The sequence below is a fragment of the Mauremys reevesii genome, linkage group 10 (genome assembly GCF_016161935.1).
Source record: "Mauremys reevesii isolate NIE-2019 linkage group 10, ASM1616193v1, whole genome shotgun sequence".
Classification (NCBI taxonomy): Eukaryota; Metazoa; Chordata; order Testudines; family Geoemydidae; genus Mauremys; species Mauremys reevesii.
In genome coordinates, this window is record NC_052632.1 from 28,072,809 (window position 1) to 28,088,111 (window position 15,303).

At 41.6% G+C, this 15,303-nt stretch overlaps 1 protein-coding gene across 7 annotated transcripts in view; it reads right to left on the reverse strand.

The window, feature by feature from the left end:
• Positions 1 to 15,303, reverse strand: part of THSD4 (thrombospondin type 1 domain containing 4) — a 606,703-nt gene that overhangs the window by 563,232 nt on the left and 28,168 nt on the right. For 4 of the 7 annotated variants that reach the window (XM_039492158.1, XM_039492155.1, XM_039492159.1 and 1 more), the window contains exon 1: positions 567 to 677. The exons of 1 other annotated variant lie outside the window; for it this stretch is intronic. Coding sequence is in view for 2 of the 6 variants with exons in the window: in XM_039492156.1 (XP_039348090.1) it covers positions 567 to 595 (29 nt within the window). In the remaining 4 variants the exon portion in view is untranslated. Of the gene's footprint in view, positions 1 to 566; positions 678 to 15,303 lie in introns of those variants that run through there. 2 more of the 7 variants (XM_039492156.1, XM_039492157.1) reach the window with 1 other exon arrangement.

Below are 15,303 nucleotides of genomic sequence, written 5' to 3' on the forward strand. Positions count from 1 at the left end.
ATTTGGGTCCAAACCCTGGCATTTGAAATTCAAAAGAGAGAGGGTTGGTCCTGAGGGGTCACTTCCAGTCCATTTTCATACAAATGAAAGGAAACACGCAATGCCCTAGCAGTCATGAACGTGTGAGTGAATCATTCCAAGAACATACAACTTTCAACTTTAATGCATACACTGCAATTCAAAGTTTAAGAATAAAAATTATTTAAAAAGGCATTTACTATAAATAGGAGTCATTAGATCTCACCAAAAATGGTAAAAAAAGATCTGCAAATTACAAGAAATCCTGCTAGGACACTGACACAAGGTGAAAAGAAGCCCTCCTGGAATAAGACATTGGGAACTTTCCAATTCTCCCCTCAAAGATTGCCCTTGCCTGATTGTTCTAAGTGATCTATGCACTTAACCATTCAATCATTTGGACTGGACTTTGCATTAAACTACTAATGGTCCAAATAGTTAAAACAACACTTGCTTGTAAAGTCTACAGATATATAGTCAATCAATAGTTATTGCACTATGACAAGAGCATATTAAATCATTAAAAATAATTTTATTGTACAACTTACCTCAAAGATACTATTAAACTGTCTACCATGATCCTTGACTATGAACCTTTTTTGGGTGAACAAATGCCTTTTGGTGTGTTAGATTCCAGATTGCAGATTACACACAAATCCTACAGAAATAGAAAAAAAAATAAATATTTGTCAATACTTATTCAATACTTTCCAGGATGCCAATGAAACTAAAGATGGGTCCCAACCAAACATCTGTAGCTGAACTCCTTTGGACTTTGCAGCAATTCAGATCAGAATTTACGGTCTACCCCTATTTAGCAAAAGCACTTGAGTATGTGCTTAAATATGAGCAAACATTTAAGTCCCATTGAAGTCAATGGGACTTAAGGAATGGACTGGTCTGAATAACAAAGTATAAATAACCAGTGTTAAAAAAGGTACTTGTCTTTTTATTTCATGCCTCTGTTACGGCACTTTGGTGGCTTCAGTTCCCCTCTGGTGCGCCAGCATGCACCATGCCATTATTTCACGACTGCCTCACACAGGCTCAGGTCGTTTATTTTTTTTTTAGGATATGACAAAGATTCTTTAAAAGCGTTTCCAAATGTTAGTACCAATATCCTTTCTAAGCATTCAAGTGCACACTGCAGAAGATAAGACTTCTCTGTGGTCCAGCCAAAATGCAAGAGCCAATAAATCCTCTCTGAATTCATCACATAGTCTGTGCAGGTATCTTCGGCATTTCTACAGCCCGATTACCATAGTTACCGGAGTGCCTCACAATTTTTAAGTATTATCCTCACAACACCCCTGTGATGTAGGGCAGTGATATCAACCCCACATTACAGATGGGGGAAATCGAGGCACAGAAAGGCTAAGTGACTGGCCCACAGTCACACCAGAAGCCTGTGGCAGAGCAGGGAATTAAGACCAGGTCATCCAGATCTAAGGCAGTGCCTTAACCACTGGACCTTCCTCTCCTAGTTATAAAATGCTCTACATTTGTGCCGTTTAGTTTTGCAAACACAAACATGAGTTCTGTTAGCCCATTATATCATGTGCATAAGTTCTGAATTGTTGGGACACTGTGGATTCTTTGTCTGGTAAAGTTGCAGTCAACATACTGGGTGTCCAGTAGCAGCAGTGGGATTTCGAAATATGAATGAAACGGGGGTGACAAGTTGTATGGGCCCGCGGTGCCCAGGCTCCAGGAATATTCAAGGCCCAGGTGCCCAACTCCACCAATGTTCGGAGCCAGGTCTCTCCCCCGGCCCTGCCTGCCGCCCCCAGACGCCTCCCCCGTAGAGGCCCCCAACCCCTGCCTGCCGCCCCCTGAGTGTACCTGCCTACAACACAAGAGCGGCACTGGCGGCAGGCTGAGGCAACTGCTGCACCTGAGGAGGGAAAGAAGCGTGCGCACGACTGGTAGCCCTCCCCAACTCCAGCACCCACCGGGAGGAGACACCGAGGGGCTTCTGGGAGATGGAGTCTAGACCTCACCTGAGCAGCTGCTGGGGCTTGGGTGAGAGCGAGTGTCCGACCATCTGATCCCCTCTGCCCGCAGCCACCACTCCTGCCCCACGCTATGCAAGGGGCAGCCCTATCCCCCATGAGGCTCGGTGAGGGGCAGCAAGCTGCACCGGGGTTGGAGGCCACATGTGATGGCAGTTCCCACCCCCCCAGCACCCACCACAGGGGAGGTGAGGGGCTTCCTGGACCGGAGAGGGGTCCAGACTCTAGGAGTACGTGTAGTGACAGTGCCGGGTGAATGTGGCCCTGGGAGGGCGGGGGGTAGATGGGGCCCTCTCCCTCAGAGCTCCTCTCTGGGACAGGGCTGGCGGGGACTGTGGAGTCCTCCTCTCTGGCCACAGCCCTGGGGCAGCCTGCCTACACCCCAAACTCCTCATCCCCAACCCCACCCCAGAGCCCGCACCCCCAGCCAAAGCCCTCACCCCAACCCTCTGCCCCAGCTTTGAGCCCCCCTCCTACACCCCAAACTCCTCATCCCCTGCCCTGCCCCATCCCAGAGCCCACATCCCCAGCCAGAGCCCTCACCTCCCTCACCCCAACCTTAGCCCCCTCCTGCACCATGAAACCCTCATCCCCAGCCCCACCCTACAACCCTCACCCCTGCACCTCAATCCTCTGCTCTAGCCTGAGCCCCTCCCACACCCCAAACCCCTCATCCCCAGCCGCACCCCAGAGCCTGCACCCCCAGCCAGAGTCCTCGTCTCCCTCCCCCCCAACAAGGCAGGTGTGGGGAGGCGGGACTTGGACCCATTTGGGCACCACCAAAAATTATACAAACCTGCTGCCCCAGAGAATCTAGAAAATCTGCTTCAGAGGAGCACAGCATAGTTCTAAATTTAATTTCATGTTAGGATTAAACCTATATCTATGCATCTCAGAGCTGGATCAAGCCCTGTCTGCGTTTTGCCATTTGCAAGTAGCTATGTGTTGAAATGCAATGCGGTGAACAGAAACATTAGAGCAGTGGTTCTCAAACTTTTGTACTGGTGACCCCTTTCACATAGCAAGCCCTGAGTGTGACTCCCCTTATACATTTAAAAAAACCACTTTTTAATATATTTAACACCATTATAAATGCTGGAGGCAAAGCAGGGTTTGGGGTGGAGGCTGACAGCTCATGACCCCACCCTCCATGTAATAACCTCGTGACCCCGTGAGGGGTCCCAACCCCCAGTTTGAGAACCCCTGCATTAGAGCATTGCTGCTCAAACATAAAGATCTAGTAACTTCTGTCAACCAGACAGACAGACAAGACAAGACAAGACAAGCCGGCTAGAGAAAGACAAGGCTTATGAGAACTTTTTAAAAATGGATATAGTTAGGTGCCCTATACCAGAAATATGGATTGTTTATAGGTAATGGGACAAGCTGCACATCCCATATAATCCAGGAGATTGCCAAAGTCAAATCTAAATGTATTAAGAAAGATCTATTGTGTGATTTTTTTTTTAACCACCACCAAAAAGTCTCCTTTTCATGGTTTTTCTTAAATCAATGAATCAGAAAGCAGAGCAATAGCTGCAAATGAGATGCCTTAAAACAATGATTCACAACCTTTCCAGACTATTGTACCCCTTGCAGAAGTCTGATTTGTCTTGTCTACCCCAAATTTCACCTCACAAAACTACTTGCTTACAAAATCAGACATAAAAATAAAAAGTGTCACCACTGACTATTACTGAAAAATTGCTTACTTTCTGATTTTTACCATAATTATAAAATAAATCAATTGGAATATAAACATTGTACTTTTCATTGTATACTATATAGAACAGTATAAACAAGTCATAGTCTGTATGAAATTTTAGTTTGTCCTGACTTTGCTAGTGATTTTTATGTAGCCTGCTGTAAAACTAGGTAAATATCTAGAGTTGATGTACTCCCGAAAGACCTCTTCGTACTCCCAGGTGTATGCATACCCCTGGTTGAGAACCACTGCTCTAAAAGGCACAGACTAAGAACAGTAGCCATCCAGGACAGAATATACTTTTGTACAGAAACTAATAGAGCCCTGGCACCACATATCAAAGTTACATAAAGTATCTGGTACTCCAGAGTACTAAATCATCATAATCACTTGGAGAGATCTGAAGGGTCTCAGGAAGTCAAGAAAAGCGGAAGCTATTCTGGGGAGTCAACAGAGTGTTAAAAAACACAATATTCATAAGAATAAGTAAGTTTAAAAGAGTTCCTCCTAAGAGAAGGTTTGAAAATATGCAGAAAGCTAATTTATTAGATATCTTTTAAATCTCATGGGACCTCTCACATGGAATTCTGCAAGTGATTGTACCTTTTGTTTATTGTGAATAGATGGCATTTCACTTTCATGAACTCCCATGCAAACTTAGTCACTCTTTCAACCTGTACATTTTCCTACATCCTGTCATTTGCCATTATCTGTATATTAGCTATGAACACAGAACCTCTCTCTTTAATCTGTGTGTACACATGTGCAATAAGAAAGTTCATAAAACTACTTTAACCTGAAGCATGAAGCTTCCGTCATCTAGATTTATACATAAACTCAGAATAGGTATGTGCTGTGTAACCTATTTTATCTTGTTGACTTAAATATATGGAAGCCGAGCTACATTTCCCTTGATATTTATCTTTCTGGTAGGATTGGGTATCTTGCCAGCTACTGACAATGGCTATTTGAAGTAGCTATGAAACTTGAGTGGCTTTTAAAAAGTATTTTCTAGTGATTTATAATCTCTCTTTTTAACTTTAGGAAAGTTCAATAGCGAATAACATTGAGCAAGATTTGTCTTTTAAAAAGAAAAATCAAATATCCCTCAAAGCATAGATAGTCTGAATAAAATGGCAGACATGTCAGTAAAGTATGGTCTACCTATTAGCTGCTCCTCTCTATTAATCTATGCACAGTATGGGTCCTTTGGATCACCTCCAGTGCACTACATTAACAACACTCTCAAAAAGCAGTGTGTACCACAGCAACTTTATCAAGCTGGATAACTTGTATATACCCTGCACATCCGGTATACGCTGTGGGACACTGAATTTTTGCTGTTGGTGGCATGGGGGCTTGAATCATACAATAACTCTTAAACTGTTTATTAATTACAAAAACCAAACATCTCTGAAATCTGGATGACAGCGATCTAATTCCCACAAAATTCATAAACACTGTCATGTGAAAATGAGGTTGTGTTGTGCTGCAGATTGCCATTGTTAAAGCATATTCTTGCGTTAGCCATGTGGAGCAAATACACATTTTACTGCAGAAATTACCAGAGCTCAAGCATTTACCTTGTAAAATGCAAAGGAATGACTACAGTCAAAATTTTCAACAGATCTAGCCTAAGCTAATGGTTTCCTGTAAGACAGAGGAATCAGCGCCACATGAGAGCACAAAGGCCCTGTTTGTTGGGAGGCAGTTTCCCTTGGCTTCTTCATAATGTAGGAGATCCCTATAGGATAGGGATTAAGCCCTGGAACAAGAGAAGTAGAAATATTACTAGTATCTGTATTAAACTGGTTGTCCCTCCCAACATATTTGGGGGAGACAAAATTCTGTTTGGCACAAATAAATATTATAAAGTAAAACCTCCCTTATAAAAATCATTTTAGAAAGCAGCTGCCCAACTGAGGTCAAACAAAATGCTTCTGGAACCTCTGGACAGATTTTAAAGTTATCATCTAAAACAAGGCTTGTATAGGAGGCAGTCTCACTGTACTGGGAATAACCAAGTCCCTTAGTATTGATGTAGCTTTCTTATGAATTGTTTTCGGTTCATTCATCAGTTCATTTAAACTTACACTACCCCCTGAGTCATCACTATGGGAATCAGAGAGAAGGTTATACTGAACATGTATTTGTACTTGATTATATGCCTCTAAAATCCATTGAAGAGCTTTTCAACGCCATAAATATGCTAATTGTTGAAATGTCGATTTAGTAGATGAAATGATACGGTTGATGATGACATGATAAATGTATTATTCTGACATGAATCATGAGCAGAGAATGAATTAATTGATGTCAGGTGAGGAGGAAACCCACAGGGATGATATCAGTATCAAGTTGATTAGGAAGGTTTTAGATTTATAAACCCACAAGTCCTGAGGAGGGTAGGTCAAGTTGATACCCAGTTCCCAAAATGACGATAGGGTTGCTTTGAAAACACTAAAGTGAACGGAATCGTCTCATAACAGGACAATGCATCTCTCTCCATGGTCAAGGCTGTAACAAGCTTTTCCATTTTAAGCTTATGTTTGTTCCCCCTTCCACTTCTCTAAATGACTTTTATTGGGTCAAGTATATTGCTCATGTTCAATTTTTGCATGTGTGGCTTATTTAGTAAGATTTTTTTAGTACTTATTTTAGTACTTATTTAGTACTATTTTTGTCAAAAAGTATGAGATGAATCACACAGAAATGCAATTATGAAGCCCCCAGAATTGGCAGGGGAAATCAGGGGAAAGTGTCCTACCTGAAACTACTCCCAACATATCTTTAGAAATTGACTAGATTTCAGATTGATAGTGTCCCTTTAATCTTAAAAAAAAAAAGTCAGAATATCTTAACATTTGTTTTTTAGTAGCTACAATTCTTGAGGTTTTCTTACAATGCTAATATGCACTTACAATCTCATCTCCAGTTCAACAACTTTTGCCTAGCAGTCTTAGCTCTGATTAACATTAATAGGTATTTGAATCAGTCTGTGTTGTCCTCCACTGCAACCTTCTTAATAAAGCTTATGTAAAGGTCAAAATCAGGGCTTGGCTATGCCTTTGTCACATGACTGATCTTTTCTTGGCTTTACTGTACTCCTTTCATAAAGAAACAATAGTCAGAGTTTAACATTTTCCACAATTTTCTCTGAAGTAGGTAAACTGAGCATTATGTCCTATTAAAACAGCCCTCATACTTCAAAAGACCTTGGAGACAGAATGAAACCAGACAAATAATAATACCTCAGATCAAGAAAGGATAGACAAGCTGACTATGTCCTATATTTAAAACCCTTGTGCTGTTGTGAAATGTTGCATTATATTGTATAAATGTTCCCGATATGAAAGAGGTGGGGAAATAATTTGCCACAAAAGCATCACTGGGCAACCCATAAGCCGATCCTTCGTGCAACGACTTTGATTCTAATAAATGAAACTATCCCAGCCAAAGCCATTATGAAAAAAGTTATTGGAAAGACTCTTGCTTTACCAAACTGAGCAATAGAACAATGGCAATTAATAGCCATATAGTCTGCGAAGGAAGAGAGCGTGGTATTGCAAAGTATTCCATTCTGAAGTGCTTAGGATCTAACGTTTTTCATAATAAAAGCATCCCAGATAAAAGGAGAAGTTAATATAATGTACCAACTGTATCAAGAGTCAATTTATGAAGATACCAGGGATAATTGGTTACAACGAAGAAGAAAGCTGTGAGTTACACTGGGAGTCCAGTTCTCCCTCACCCCAGAGTATAAAAAGAGTAACTCCTCTGCAGTCAGGTCACTTAATACCAGTGTAAAACTGAGTAGAGCTAGAGTGTTCCCAATACGTAGAGACTGCACAAAGGCTTCCTCAGGAAGTCTTTAAAAAAACAAAAAACAAAAAAAAACACCCAAGTTTCTTTTTCTGGTTATTGATTCTAGTCCTTTGTATAGAAACATGCACTTGTATGGAGGTATAACAGGGTACTCTGGAAAAGAAAGCAGCAAAAAAAGATTATCTTAATTTAATGTCTGAAGGCATTAAAAGACTCTCCAACATGCAGACAGATCTATGGAAAGAAGCTCACTGAATTCCAAGCATTGCTCCTTTCTAACAGCTTTTGGAGTCCCCAAACAACAAAATGGGTCAATGGAATCCAAACAATGTTTTTTTGAGAAGAGTCCTATAAAAAGAGAGTGATCTATCTGAAGTAATCTGTCCTCCCATGTCCTTCTGATATGAAGGGAAAAAGTCTGTTCCAGCAGGTAATCTGAACTGGGTGGAAAATAATAGCCCAGCTGCAGCAGGTGAGCGCACAGCACAACTCAGGAGGGAGAATCATAGAATATCAGGGTTGGAAGGGATCTCAGGAGGTCATCTAGTCCAACCCCCTGCTCAAAGCAGGACCAATCCCCAACTAAATCATCCCAGCCAGGGCTTTGTCAAGCCTGATCTGAAAAACCTCTAAGGAAGGAGATTCCACCACCTCCCTAGGTAACCCTTAGTGCTTCACCACCCTCCTAGTGAAAAAGTTTTTCCTAATGTCCAACCTAAACCTCCCCTACTGCAACTTGAGACCATTACTCCTTGTTCTGTCAAGTGTCTATATCCATCCTCTTTGGACCCCCTTTCAGGTAGTTGAAAGCAGCTATCAAATCCCCCCTCATTCTTCTCTTCTGCAGACTAAACAATCCCAGTTCCCTCAGCCTCTCCTCCTAAGTCATGTGCTCCAGCCCCTAATCACAGTACTCCAGATGAGGCCTCACCAATGTCAAATAGAGGAGAACAATCACATCCCTCGATCTGCTGGCAATGCCCCTACTTATACAGCCCAAAATGCTGTTAGCCTTCTTGGCAACAAGGGCACACTATCGACTCATATCCAGCTTCTCGTCCACTGTAACCCCTAGGTCCTTCTCTGCAGAACTGCTGCCTAGCCATTTGGTTCCTAGTCCGTAGCAGTGCATGGGATTCTTCTGTCTTAAGTGAAGGACTCTGCACTTGTCCTTGTTGAACCTCATCAGATTTCTTTTGGCCCAATCCTCTAATTTGCCTAGGTCCCTCTGTATCCTATCCCTTCCCTCCAGCGTATCTACCACTCCGCCCAGTTCAGTGTCATCTGCAAACTTGCGCAGGGTGCAGTCCACGCCATCCTCCAGATCATTAATGAAGATACTGAACAAAACCAGCCCCAGGACCAACCCTTGGGGCACTCCGCTTGATACCGGCTGCCAGCTAGACATGGAGCTATTGATCACTACCTGTTGAGCCCGACGATCTAGCCAGCTTTCTGTTCACCTATAGTCTATTCATCCAGCCCATACTTCTTTAACTTGCTGGCAAGAATACATATCAAAAGCTTTGCTAAAGTCAAGGAGTAACACGTCCACTGCTTTCCCCTCATCCACAGAGCCAGTTATCTCATCATAGAATGCAGAGGTGGCTTTTAGCCTCTTTTGTCCTCCCCCTGTTCTGGCCCAGCAGCATGCTAGACTGGTCTCTCGGCATAAGCCAATGGCCCCAAGATGCTAATACAGCAGCTGGGTACAAGTGGGTATAAACATGCCCTTGCCATGCCTCTTATCTCAGCTATATCTCCTGCAATTGCTGCAAGAAGGGAGACAGTGTAGGAGTCATTACACTAGTTCTTCACCGGTGGAACAGCCCCTACACTATAAAGATCGTCTCATGGTCACCATCTTCGGAGCTGCTTTGCATCAGCATTGCAAAGTGGCTGTAGGACAGACCAGGATCTGGACCAAGACATTTGGTGACCACATGGCCATCTGAAAGTGTGCAAGAATATTGCATTCTCCCTACCTCCAACTAATGTACTCTAGAAGCGTCAGGTAGAGAAAACTGCATACTCCTTTCCCTTGCAGGCCTCTAATTTTCAGTAACAAACTGCATGAGGAAAATATTATGCTGTTTGGGCACTTAGGCGCATGGTCTTCCACTACACTTGGATGTGGGGAGAGCTGAGGAGGAAAGAGGAGTTATTCTGACAGCTTCATCATGGTGAGGGGTTGCTTATGACTTTGAGGGGGGCTACCAACTACAGCTATGTAAACACATTATGTGTCAGTCTCTCTACTAATCAAGACACTTGAATATATTAAAAGATTAATTTGTGTTTTACTTGGAAGGAACCTCTTCTGCTGCAGTGGAACATTGCACAACAAGTAAAGAGTGGGAAATCCTGTGGGGATTTGTGAATGGTGTTTAACGTCTTCAGTTTATAAACCACTTTGAGATCCTTCGTGATGAGGAGGTTCTATGTCAAATGCTCTGGACAGGATAGTGGAAAGGCAGTCTCCTCTAACTGGTCCATTGCTCAGTGGGAAAGGCATTAAAATAGGTTGTGTTTTCCCTGCAATCTCCTAATAGATTTCTTGGGTGAAAATCAAATAATAAAAATACCTTTTAAAATACAGGAGAGGCTGCATTTCAGAGCATTTAAGAAAAAAATCAGTGTTGTATACAATGAAGCCCCAATGTTACTGCAAGGAGATGACAGAGACAACAGGTCTGACTGTAGTCCTAGAAGTGGTATAATATACAAAAATGAGTGGCTATATAAGAAATTTCCCACACCCTTAACTTTCTTTGATCCATACTCATTTCATCTACTGCTCAGTACAGATACATAACTTACAGAAAATGGTCTTTATCTTATTCTCTCCTTTCAGCACTTGCTAGATGAAGAATGTTTTCACAAGATAAGATTTCTCTTTGAAGTCAGAGAGAATTGAAAAGTTTATCACCACATACAGCAGTTTGCCTCTACCATTACACAAGTGATCACACTGGTGCTGATGTTCAGAAAGGAAATGTTTTGGGGATGGCTATAACCTATGACACTTGGCAAAAGTTTCCCAACTTATAACTGTATTACTGTCAAGGTTATACAGATCCTTGCTAGAGCTGAAACTAAGATCACTGGCCTGAACCCACTCCTTTCAGCACTGGACCACAGGTAGCTCACGGAAATTGATGGATGGCTTTTCTTGTTTATTTTCAGGGTGGAAAGCTACCAAATGATGTTACATGCCAAAAACAGAACAGGATTTTACTTTTTACATTTACACACACATCTTTTCTCAACATTTATTAATAAAAATCTTAGCTCTACAAACCCAGCTGATTTTTCACTTTCCCACAAAAAGATATACTGAGCCAGTTCTAGTATCCTGTCCCTAGATTTTTCTACCATGCCATATGTTTTGCGAGTCAAGAACGGCCCATCAAACATCATCTGCAGATAGAGAGAAAGCTAAAGCTACACCTGTTTTGGGTAGCTGTTGATGTAACATTTCCTTTTCTGTTTGGTGCAGATGTAATAGATTTTGAAATGCAACATACCCACTAGCAAATTCAGTCTGGATGACTCAAATACCTGGTCATTCACCCTACTTACTGAGCCACATCCTCAGCAGCACCATAGGTCCATTTCAGTTGGCATACATCAGCACTATTCCACTGACTTCAGTGGAGTGTTCCAGTTTAAGTCGACTCAGATCTGGCCATTACATTTAAAATGTTTAATTTATATTGTAATGCCCCGAAATGACTAGGATAAAAATAAAAAATAAAAATAAAAAAAGGGGGACAACTTTCCCGGTATTGAACCTCCCTTCTTTTTTAAATTTCTCCAACACATCCTAATGTGCAGTATTATATTTTTACAATAATGTGGATTCTCACAAACCTGGGTGACTGGGCAATAAAATGGCAGATGAAATTCAGTGTTGATAAATGCAAAGTAATGCACATTGGAAAACATCCCAACTATACATATAAAATGATGGGGTCTAAAATATCTTGGAGTCATTGTGGATAGTTCTCTGAAAACATCCACTCAATGTGCAGTGGCAGTCAAAAAAGTGAACAGAATGTTGGGAATCATTACGAAAAGGTTAGATAATAAGACAGAAAATATTACATTGCCTCTATATAAATCCATGGTACACTCCCGTCTTGAATACTTCATGCAGATGTGGTTGCCTTTTTTTTTTTTTTTAAGATAGATATATTGGAATTGGAAAAGGTACAGAAAAGGGCAACAAAAATAATTAGGGATATGGAACAGCTTCCATATGAGGAGAGATTAATAAGACTGGGACTTTTCAGCTTGGAAGAGAGACGACTAAGGGGGAGGATATGATACAAATCTATTAAACCATAGAAGATTAGGGTTGGAAGAGACCTCAGGAGATCTAGTCCAACCCCATGCTCAAAGCAGGACCAACCCCAACTAAATCATCCCAGCTGGGGCTTTGTCAAGCCGGGCCTTAAAAACCTGTAAGGATGGAGATTCCACCACCTTCCTAGGTTAGCCATTCCAGTGCTTCACCACCCTCCTAGTGAAATAGTTTTCCTAATATCCAATCTAGACTTCCCCCACTGCAACTTGAGACCACTGCTTCTTGTTCCTGTAGCATACGTGTCTTAGATGCTTATGGTATACTTGATGATATTTCCTATGCTAGGCAATTTGTATTTACACCTTTATCCTCAAAGATGTCGTTCAGAGAAAAGAAGAAGTTTTAAGTGTCTAGGTTCCTAGCTTCCTATTGGACAGCTTCTCTGCACTTCTATGACACCTCTTATGCAGGCTTGGCAGAATTTGATTTTTTTTAAATCATTTCAATTGGTTATATCAATGTTTATTTTATAAGAATTTTTTGTTTTTATAAATTTAAGTTACCAGGTATGTAAAATTATGGGATTTAAGCATTTTTTTCAGTTTTATTTATTTAAATGTTCAGAGTTGCAGGAAATTAAGGGGGAGCTCACACAGTTATTTAATGACAGAGGATGCCGAGATTCAAAAAGTTAAAGATTTATAACTGTTAAAACACAAATTGTCAACATCGCATGTGAAAAATATACAAAGTAAATATTCTTAAATCAAACTAAAATGTTCAAGCAGCATTTTTAACTCTGCCTATCTGTACATTTCCATGATTATTGATGGCAATATGTTTTCATTGGTTTGTGCATAAGGGGAAATCAATGTCTGCTGATGCTTACCAATAAAAAACAAACTTCTAACCAACTCTTATATTAGCCGCTCTCCTCTTCAGTTTCACCTTTGCAACTCTATTGATTTTAGTGGGGTTGCTGAAGTGTCAGGGAAAAATCTAGCTCCTTAATTAATCCTCAAACCACCCCTGTGAGGTAGCTTAATATTTGGGGAGGGGCAGTGGGAACTGAAGCAGAAAGTTCATCCACGTATATCATTTGACAGAGTCACTGTCAGAAATGGGATTAAAACACCGGAGTTTCTGGCTCCCCATCCTGTATTGCAGCCACAACTCTCTATAGACCAATTCTCTGCTATTTCAACCAACTTCACCCCCTCTGCATATCAGACAACTCCTGAATGGCTGCTGTTCATAAATCTTTCCACTGTCTCCACATCTTATGTAAATCTGGTAGCTTGGAGGTTGGGGGGAGGGGGGGGGAGAAAGAGAGAGAAGAGACCATCAGTGATTTTACTGACACTTGAGCATACTGAAAGATGCTGTGCAGTCTGCCCATTTGAGCTTTATTACTCAGTCAATTTTCAGCTGTTACCTAAAGCTGAGAAATGAGTGATATTACTTGACAAGTCTTAATATATTTTAAATTGCCATAAGTCATTTTTGATTGAGTTCTCTGTTAAGGAGCCACTCAGTTAAACAAGAACTCATTATGTTTTTCTCTGATCATCAGCATGAGTGACTTTCCCTGTAAAAGCAGCTCTCTCTTGATGCAGTGCCATCTAACATGGATACATTCACTGCACAGGTGCAAGGGAACTAAAGGAGCTACACGTGGTCAAATTGTTTTCACTCCAAAGATTTAATGAAAAGTAAACAGTCTAACAGATGCACTCTAGTAACCAAGATTGTAGACATTGTTCTTTCTAATTTAATTTGGCAATCAGCACTGTTATCTTATGCTCCTTGATTCTTGCAAGGAGGAGCAGAATGCCAGGGAGAGCATGCATGCATTCTGCGGTCCTGATCCCACAGGACACCTTCAGAGGGCATGGCGGAAGGTGGGGGAGGAGGGGCAAAGGAGGAAAGGGGAGAAAAGATGGGATAAAGAATTGAGAGAATGGGAGGAGGGGTAGTGAGGAGAATAAAAAAAACCAAAATGAATTAAAAAACCCCAAACCTCTAGGTACTGTGGTGTAAATCAGGAGTAACTTTACTTCAGTCAATGCAGCTAAACTAAACTAAAACTAACAAATCAGAGGAGGATCGGGTCTCTAGAAAGAAAGGGAGGTGGCAAAGGCAGAGAGAGAATGGATAAAGACAGGTTAGACCCAGCAATTACAGCAGAGTGTAAGCTTCCTCCAAGCAACAATGCATCACAAAATGGGGGCACTAACCAAACATATTTGGGAGCCACTTATCTAGGTGTCCCATCAAGCAGTCACGACTCAAACAACCTTCTCAAGCTTTGTTACAACTTTTAAAATCAAAGTGTAAATACCCATTCGCTATTGCCCAAGATCAGCCTCTGTAGAACCTAGCCATTCTAAGAAGGTGCCCACCTTTGAAAACAGAACCCTGGGTCCAGTCAAATGAATACTCATTACTCTGCATACTGCAAACCACTGAATTTTTTTTAAATGTAAATTATCTAAATCACACAATGCTTCCAAAATTCAAAGTTCCCAAGACATTTAGGGACAGATTTTCAGCAAACCTGAGATTTAGGGAATCCTGTTTTGTGCATGCAGCTGATGTACACATACACAGCATCAGTAGCGGTGCATCCCAACATGTGCGCACAATAGCTATTTGTAGGACTAAAATGGGCATACATTCACATCTGAGACTGCAGGCAGCTTTATATGCAAAAATGAGTGTGCAAGGTCAGTGGCTAGGGCTGAACATCTGACCATTTTATTTGTCAGCAGTATTCTTTGGGGCCACAGGACTACCAAACCACCTAGACACTGATCCTCAACCAAATCATGGCATGGATCAAAACTTCCTCATGGTGAAGTCATAAATGAAACACTGGTCGATACCTGCAATTAATCACTGAAAACTGAGAGTTTGGTCTCTCCCAAAGCCAAGCAAGTTTTCAACTAGGTTTCTGACACTATTGTTGGACTCCATTCCTGCTCAGTTTCTATTAACCATCATATTTTCTACTAACCTCCCTCTGTCTCTCACCTTCTCCACAGTTTCCAGAATCCACTTTCTTTTCACTTTGTCTTCCAACTACAGCCGTTCGGGGTGGGGGTGGGGGGCTGATTTGCCCAGACCTAGATGACATCAGTGAGAATTACCCATATCTTGCAGAAGGAGAACTGGGCCCCAGAAACTGTCTTTGAGAGAGAATTTATTGTAAGAAAAGTTTCTAATTGCTATATTGGCCTTCATAGGCAACTTCACTCCTGATCACCTAAGCCGGACACCATGCTGTGGGTCTTATCCCTTACACCTAACCAGAACGTACCCATTACTTGATCTGCTTTATTATTACACCAGAGGTTTCTCATTCCAGGGTCTTTCCTCCACAACCCCACGGATTAGTATAATTAGGCCTGGCTGAATTCATTTTTTGTGTTTTT